The following is a 9,142-nucleotide window of genomic DNA, read 5'->3' as shown; positions in this document are numbered from 1 at the left end:
ACATGGTGTTTTGTTGTTTTTTGTTGTTGTTGTTCATCAGCACAGATTACTACTCTACAGTTTCTTTTAGAGTAAATAAATATATTGGCTAAGTTTGCAGAGCAACTACAGACTTATTTAGATCTTTAACAAGGTGAACCGTTTCACAATTAGATCAACCACTGTGTTAACAGCAAGGTATTTTTCAATTTGTTTTGTTCACTGCTGGGAGGTGAGTCACTTTTCCAATTTATTCTTTGTTTTCATGTTTAGTCACCAACAGACCCCAAATGTAATGAAAAATAATAGGCTGTTAAAGAAAATTCAAATGTAATTATACTGTGGGTTTTTCCCAAGACCCTTAAAGCCAGACAATTTAAATTTACAAGAAAAAAAATTGGTGTCATGGAAAACTAAGTAACAAAAAACTGAAAAACACATCTGTTGCACACAGTGGTCAACTGTAAACAGTTCAGAGGGGCAAAGAAAACAAAAAGTCCTTGTAGAACGTTAAGCAGTCCAATGACAAACTCTGCTTTTTTTTTTCCCTAGTGGCTATTTTCCTACCACAGTGTTGAGCTTCATTATTATATTAAATAACTTACGTGGGTAAAAATGAGTTTGCTAACCAGCAGCCAACTCAAAACCTTGTAGGAAGAGGGAGGAGAAGAATTCACAACACAGCACACGCTAAAGGGAAATAATCTCCATTTTCAGCATTCAGTCTTACTTCTCTCTGGAAATGCTGATGGAGCTGAGTTTGGGGATCTAAATGAAGGGGATTTTCCCCTCCCCCCTCTTCCTTTTTCATTTAAGTTAACAAAGAAACATGGGCTTCCTAAGCGCCAGCACTCAGCTGGGCAAGTCCCATTAGCAGCAAATGTTCAACCAAATAAAAAAAAACACACACACAAAAGAAAGCTCCATCCAGGTGCAGAGCTGTGATTCACATGGAAATTCCAGGAGATGAATCATGTGCAGAGCCAAGATCTTTAAAGGATTCTTTCTCGAGCCTCTTCAGTGAACATTTCAGTCTCATGAAATCTGGTCAATCTGTCAGCTGCGGAAAATAAGTTCCCCAGCTGCTCTTGAGTGAGCTTGCTTTCTCTGCTGACCAGAGCAGGCTGATACTGGGGGGTCCCCATGATTTTTTCTAGTTCGATATGCCGGAAAACAAAGGCCAGCTTCAATCATCGCATGATGCAGCAGCAGCAGTCAGTATCTCAGCTGTTAAACTCTGCCTAAGAGGCTTGACCTGAGGAATAAAGACAACATTATAAGAAAGAATGCAGCAGAATAAGTGAACTAGTATCACAATGAAATTAGCCTTCAATTGTCCCGTGTTTTAGGCTTGATTTTACATACTTAAAAATGGGGGTAGGAGTAGGAGCAGATACAAGCTTTGAAGTCCTTCAAGAAAATTGCTGGTCACTGAAAACATATTTATTAATGGAGATGGCAAAAGAGTTGTGTCTAGGTAAATCTGTGCCTTGAGAGGCTTTATATTAAAAGAAAAGCAAGAAATAAAGAGCATTAATGATAAAAAGTTGTTAGCTCTATGCTGGTCTTAACCACAGATGGGTTTATTTGGTAGATATCAGCATCTTCAACAATACATTCCATGACCACTGGGAGCACTTATCACTAGGTGATGAGAAAGCTGTCTTCCCTCAGAGATATATTTGTCATTCCTATTACTGAACCTAAGTGTGTACAAAGAATGGCTCTAAGGGTCATCAGGATAAATGTCTAGGTAAAAATATCTTCTTGCCTTCAACTTTAACTTATGTATAAGCTTTCAGGTAGGCACTATCATTCTAGAATCATCACTCTTAGCATCCACTCAATATATGTGGCTTTGCCAATTCCAATAGCCCATTTTCCATTCTTTATCCTCAGTGTGGTTGCCATGCCTTGGCCTATACCTGCAGTAACCCAGCATCATTCAACAACTCTGCAGGGGCACAGGCTGAAAAGCCATGGGAGAGCAGGGAACCTGTGCTCGTCCTCGAGGGCTTGGAGATCAATAGGGAAAGAACCACATGAACTACAAAACAATGTATGGCTGGTGACAGGAGAGAACACTGCCACATCAGTTGAGGAGGGAACTTTTTATAGGAGACACATGAGTCGAGGAGGGGAAGGCATTGGATATGGGTCTCAAGAAGGGTATAGAAAAGGCAGAGTGTATGACATAAAAACAGATATGAAGGGAAGGAATTGGTGGAGCTCAAGGCCCGTGAAGGACAATTAACATGGAAACTAGACTGTGACACAAAGAATACATCGTCACTGTGTCTATACACATATTTCTTTGCTACCACATATTTTATTTGTGCCATTGGTAGTCCTTCAGTGAATTCTCATCAAAAACATGTAACTTTGAGTACACTGTACTACTGCAGGTGGAGTCATCCTCTTTCTTCCACCTCACGTTTCTAAATTATTCACTAAATTCTTTTGCCACATTTTAATCAATCAAATGTTAAATATTATTAAATATTGTGTTATATAACGTACAGATGTGGGAAGAGGTTAAACAATTCATGCTTTAGTTCCTACTAGCAATCTTCTGATTTACAAACCCTTCCAATTTAACCACTAGTCAAAATATGACATAAAAGAACAACTGGGAAAAGAATTGGAGGTAGGTTGGGCTATTTTAATCTGTTTGGATTCCACAGGTAATGCAGATATCAGGTATTATTTATGCATATCCAATTTATCTGTTTATCAACTTTTTAATAAACTATAAGAAAATAACAATATCTAAGCTGTTCTTAGTATCCATACTGAGCACTAAAAACCATAGAAAGGGAGAATTAAAAGGAGGAAAGACATAAAAGGCAAAAGTTCATCCAAAAAAGGATAACTAAAAGGAGTAATTCCCAAATCTTTTTTCCAACAAGGTTTATACTCTGAGGCATTGAAGAGTACAGTAAATAACCTTTAATAACAACATAAAATAATGAAAAGTTTAAATTAGATGTGCCACTGGTAGGCACAAAATTTCATGAAAATAGAATTGGGTACCAGTCCAGTGTGGCTAATATATTCCCATGATTCTGCGCCATTTGGCCCTAACTTCTTTGTGTTTGCCTCTGGGGATACATGAAACTTTTCCAGTCCTTTCTCTATCACCAGGAGTGTTCTAAGGATAATAAATCTAATGCCCCTATACTCATACTTTCCTCATGACAGGTACAAAGAAGAAGGCTTAAGTTTTTCTTTGATACAAACAAAAGCAGACAAAACCAAGTGTATCTTGAATATTTTGTTTTATGAAACCTAGTCCTAAAGGCAGAATAATGAAGGCTCCCCAAAGATTCTGAGACCACAACAGCAAGAAGAGACATGTACTTGTCAACTCTGATACAAAAAGGAACATGTTCCTAGAGTTTCTTGGTAGAAATACACTAAAGACAACAATTTTCATTATAACATACTATATTCCAGGATTGCTTTGGCCCCTTAAAATGTCTTAAGTGATCAAAACAGAAATTTATCTCTTCTAGTTTTGTTTGAAAATACTAAACAGATTGTTAAAACCTGAAAATTTGAAAACACCTCTGGATTATGTTTAAAGTCCTAACTCCCTCTCAAACCAAACAGGGGACTAAGAGTCAATGGCTAAGTGACACACTCAACTTTATCGAGCCAACTCCTACTAAGGTTTCTTTTCTCTCAAGTAAATTAAAATTTTAGAGTTAGAACAACTATTCAGAAATGTGTTCTGAACTTCTAATCTTTTAGATGAGGAGAACTAGATGATGCTTTTACTACCATATCATGGATAATTTTAGTTCCTCATTCCATAAAATAATGGTAGAATCACTGCATATCTGCCAGTATAACATACTGAAAGGCAATAAACTGAGTAGTGGCAATGAGGATTCTAAGATATGAGGATCTGGGTAACAGGAGCTGAGGTGCAGAGAATTGAGAACAGACTGGCAGAGACCTCATAGAGAAAGCATGTGGCTTCCTTTAAGTAAGATCAACATCTCCTTTAGATGAGGGCAGCTCATTGAGACCCACCTTAAAGACTTCCATCTTTCTTTCTCTATATGATTTTCAGGTCCTTCACTCTCATAAGAAGCCAAGTAGAGAGCTATAATCAACCAAAAACAAGAGAGTTAACACTGAAGCATTATGCTAATATATTATCCACCAACGTTCACCCCCTTCTTCAACTTGAGCCAAACCCTATAGCAAAAGAGACACTTTATATCAAATTATGGCTGAGAAGCTTCGAAGTTTCATTAAGAACACAGAATATCATTTTGCCTCTGACTGGCCATTTCAACTGAAACCCAAGGGCTTCTTGGCCAAAAAGGCACTTTAATTCACTAAGAGATTATTTATAAGGCACACACACAAAAAAGGGCCCACAACTGCAAGCCACATCATGTTATCATATACTCAGATTAATGTTCTTTACAAAGAAATGGGGGAATCTTTTTCTGGTAACCCCAGTTTTCAAAAACTCTCTATAGGTAAAAAGCTAGGTTTTCTGGGCCAATTTTTCATCCTTTCAACACCTTCTCTTTCTTTTTTTAATCATAAGGAATCTTCACCTCAAAAATAAAAAGCATGCCATTAATCCTAGTTGCAGAGGTAAAAACAATCAAGTACCCTCTGGAATAGGTAGGTATCCTGAATATTATGGACTAAAATTTACTGATAAATGGAGAATCAAATCGGGAACTGTGCTGAATTCTTCGATTTGTTCTGTTCAAGAAACAGAACTCATGGGCAAACATTTGGATTAGGATGGAATTAACAAACAAGCATACAGTTCTAATTTTCTAATAATTAAAACAGATTAACATGCATTCACATTTAAGGCCCATTATGCTTAATGTTTCACTGACAGTCCAAAATGTTCTTCAATCATTATCATGAACACTGTCAATTTACCATGGGAATTGCTAAGTGCTATAGATTCCAATAGTCACAGAATATAACAAGAACAGGATAAATCACCAAGCCTTTTACAAATGCTCTCCCCATGCGATTCTTTTCTGTATATATTCAATCACGTTTTCTGCCTCAAATTCCCCAATATTTTAACAGGTCAAGACTTTCTACTACTTTTTAAACAGGGAGTAGCAACAAACTTTTTTTTCTAAGTCATGGGATGACTATGGACATACTATGAAACACCTTCTTTTTTTTTTTTCAGTGTTTTAACATGATTACTTCATAATTAGGTATTATTGTGCTGTCCATTTTTGAGTTTTTATATCTAGTCCTGTTGCACAGTCTGTATTTCTTCAGCTCCAATTACCCATTTTCTTACCCTGTGAAACACCTTTTTATGCATTGAAGCAAGGACAAATGAGAATAAAATAAATAATTAATTTTTATTATTTAAAAATAAATAATTTTCCATTTGTGCCTAAAGAGTTGCAGATTTGATATTATAAAGAATCATCCAGTTTAAGGGTGATTATTATGTAGGTACTTGAGCCATATATTTTGTGCATGAATCATACAGTTATCTGTGCAATAAAAAAGTTTTTTGATGGAAAAGGTCAGAGGGCAGACCTCATACTGTATGAGGAACCAGACACCAACCATTAACAGACCAACTTCCTAATTATAGGGCTGGGGGGTGCTCGGGGCACTTCTGCCTGAATGGCTGACTCACCATCTTCACTGAAGACTGGCACTGTGAGCAGATACTGCAAGATCTTCCGGTCCCTCTCAAATGGACACTCCACTTGTTTCCACGTCATGAATTCACTAACTTGTTTGGCCAGTTCCCAAAATTTCTGGAAAAGAATTAAAGAAAAGAATTTAGAAGGAGTCATAAAAGTTGTGAGCTTGGAAGAAATAATTTAACATGCATCCATCTGCTTTCTAATCTTATATGATTCCCTTAATTGAATAAAATTTCATTTTCTGGTTATAAAGTAAAAATTAACTTAAGTTCCTCCAAGTAATAATGGTACAGCTAATCTATTTCATTTGGCATCATTAATGTCTTACAGAGTAGCAGGCAAGAAAACTTGGTTCTGTAAGTCCAGAATCAGAATGCACTTTTGCAGTCTGGCAGGGAGAGGTGCTGGAGCAGCTGCCCCTCTCTGTACTTTCAATTTTCCATCCTATCTTATCACACTCACCTCAAAATTGACATGGCCATTTGGAAGACGATTGGCACAGCCCTCATTGAGGAAATAAATATCTTTGATTAAGAGACTGAAGAATGGTATCACAATCTAGAGAAAAATTTTAAAAAAGATTCTGGTTTGTTTGGGCAAATAAACATGTAGCTGCTCTTCAAATAATACAAGACATAAACGATATTAACTATGGATTCAATAAAAGTCTACAAAATTAAGATGTGGTGTTTTATTTCCCTCACATGTCAGCAATTTTCCCTCCTTAAATAATTTTGCTTAAGATGCAGATGCTATTAAAAACTGAAGCACATCAGTTACAGCTGGGTTGGCAGGTGGATGGGTTAGCACTTCCACATTTTTTTCCTGTTTTTCACAATGCAATAGTATGCAATAAAATCTGAAAGTTTTAGCTATAATGAAAGAAAAATATCCAAAACCACTCATTTTTAATTTCGCAACCCCTTGGTTACAGCAAAATAGTAATAGACTATCTATCATTGCAAGTACCAAGATTCTAAGATCCATGACCGATCTCCCTGCTAGAATCTGTATTGCTATGTCCTTAAGATTTATACAATAAAGATGAACTTTTTAAAAGAGATGAACCATTAATTTTACTCTTGAGGACATTGCTCAAGAGTAATGTGAGAGCGTAGAGTTTTAGGCAATAGTTGTAGCAAACTTCCTATTGAGGAAACCTGGGGCTCCTATCACAGAACACGTTAGCACCTGTTCTGTGGTAAATCACCCTAAAACTATCTTGCACAATATGCTATGAGATGTGCTCCAAGTGAAGGAGGAATATAAATGTGTAAATTAAAATTAATGAATCTTCTTTAGCAATACTTTCCTGCCTCACAGCTTTGGCTTGATGAGGTGGTATTTAATTAAATAACCTAAAATAATAAGCATTAAGCCCTACTGAACCAAGAACAAACCTTGCATATAGCCATTTCTACTTTCTATCAAATGCCAACATGTCTTTAAAGATGCTTAGTTTACTACAACGCAAGTAATATACTAATGACAATTTGTGGGTCTATCTTGTTTCCCCAGATTGGGTTTTTGAAGTTTTCCTAAGCTTGATTTGTATGGTGAATAGGAAGTTTGGAAAAAAAAACTTTCTGGCTCACATGCAAAAATATTAAAAATCAATTCATTTCTAGAAAGAACTTCCCATTTTCTCTAAAGTCATTTTTTTAAAAAAGTATCGATTCGTTTTTATTTCACTGATACCTGAAAATAAAGGAAGATCTTCATTTTGCAATCATCTGTGTTGTCTGTGGATATCTTTAAAGCTGAATTAGTAAATATATCCTGACCTCATCTACTTTTGCTTTCTCTTTAAATTTTAAAGGATATTTCTCTATCATTTTAGAACTAAACAGTCTTAGTAACAATGATAAAAGTACTCTGAACTCCTTGCCTCTTTGAAAGACTGAGAGTTAGTGCTGGGCTTTAGAATCTGTCAGACATCAGTTTAAAATACAGCTCCACAATTTACTAATGGTATAAGCCAGGAGCTGGCAAACTGCAGCATGTGGGTCTACTACAGGCCACCATCTATTTTTTACACACAAAAAAAGTTTTTACATTTTAAGGGGCTAGAAAAGAAATTATAAAGAACAATATTACATGATGCATGAAAATTAAATGAAATTCAAATTACAGTAGTCATAGAGATGAGAACACAACCACAGTCATATATTCACAAATCATCTATGTATGATTTTGTGCTACTACTTCAGATTTGAGTGGTTGCAGTGGAGACCCTGCAGCCCAGAACATCTAAAATTTATTATCTGACCCTTTATAGGAAAAGTTCACCAATCCTTGTATAAACCTAACATAGTCAGAAACCTGGTTTCCTCACCTAAAATGGGAGTAGTAGTAACTACTTCATTGAATTGTAGTGAAATGTAAATAGTACAGTTTTGACCTCATTGTAAGTACTCCCAAAATGCGACTAGGCCCCATTCAAGGGGACAGATGTCACTGATACACTGAAATTAAGGAAACATCATCATAAGTCAGTCCCAAGGAACTGAGAATAAAACGATAATCGAGGTGCAATATTTGAATAGCTTTTAAGCAAGAGCTTTATTTTTATGCTCTATTTTGTAGTGCTGGGCTGTGAAATTTAAGAAGAGCTATTTGCTATCTCATATAGATATTTAAAAATACTTCATAGGCCATTAGAGAAATGCAAATCAAAACCACAATGAGATATCATCTCACACCCACCAGAATGGCCATTATCAACAAAACAGAAAATGACAAGTGCTGGAGAGGATGCGGAGAAAGAGGCACACTTATCCACTGTTGGTGGGAATGTCAAAGGGTGCAACCACTTGGAAGGCAGTTTGGCGGTTCCTCAAAAAGCTGAATATAGAATTGCCATACGACCCAGCAATACCATTGCTAGGTATCTACTCAAAGGACTTAAGGGCAAAGACACAAACGGACATTTGCACACCAATGTTTATAGCAGCATTATTTACAATTGCAAAGAGATGGAAACAGCCAAAATCTCCATCAACAGAAGAGTGGCTAAACAAACTGTGGTATATACATACGATGGAATATTATGCAGCTTTAAGACAAGATAAACTTATGAACCATGTAATAACATGGATGGACCTAGAGAATATTATGCTGAGTGAATCCAGCCAAAAACTAAAGGACAAATACTGTATGGTCCCACTGATGTGAACGGACATTCGAGAATAAACTTGAAATATGTCATTGGTAACAGAGTTCAGCAGGAGTTAGAAACAGGGTAAGACAATGGGTAATTGAAACTGAAGGGATACAGACTGTGCAACAGGACTAGATACAAAAACTCAAAAATGGACAGCACAATAATACCTAATTGTAAAGTAATCATGTTAAAACACTGAATGAAGCTGCATCTGAGCTATAGGTTTTTGTTTTGTTTTGTTTTGATTTTACTATTATTACTTTTATTTTTTTCTCTATATTAACATTCTATATCTTTTTCGGTTATGTTGCTAGTTCTTCTAAACCAATGCAAA

The 9,142-nt window shown here is 36.1% G+C and overlaps 1 protein-coding gene across 2 annotated transcripts in view; it reads right to left on the bottom strand.

The window, feature by feature from the left end:
- Window positions 1-537: 537 nt before the first annotated feature.
- Window positions 538-9,142, bottom strand: part of RASGEF1B (RasGEF domain family member 1B) — a 39,007-nt gene continuing 30,402 nt past the window's right edge. For both annotated transcript variants that reach the window (XM_077143036.1, XM_077143035.1), the window contains exons 11-14: window positions 6,108-6,203; window positions 5,633-5,756; window positions 4,018-4,090; window positions 538-1,234 (exon numbers count right to left, since the gene is read on the bottom strand). In XM_077143036.1, coding sequence (XP_076999151.1) covers window positions 1,210-1,234; window positions 4,018-4,090; window positions 5,633-5,756; window positions 6,108-6,203 — 318 coding nt within the window. In that variant the 3' untranslated portion in view covers window positions 538-1,209. The remainder of the gene's footprint in view (window positions 1,235-4,017; window positions 4,091-5,632; window positions 5,757-6,107; window positions 6,204-9,142) is intronic.

Source organism: Tamandua tetradactyla, chromosome 24, assembly GCF_023851605.1.
Source record: "Tamandua tetradactyla isolate mTamTet1 chromosome 24, mTamTet1.pri, whole genome shotgun sequence".
NCBI lineage: Eukaryota > Metazoa > Chordata > Mammalia > Pilosa > Myrmecophagidae > Tamandua > Tamandua tetradactyla.
This window is presented reverse-complemented; position numbering and strand designations above follow the sequence as displayed.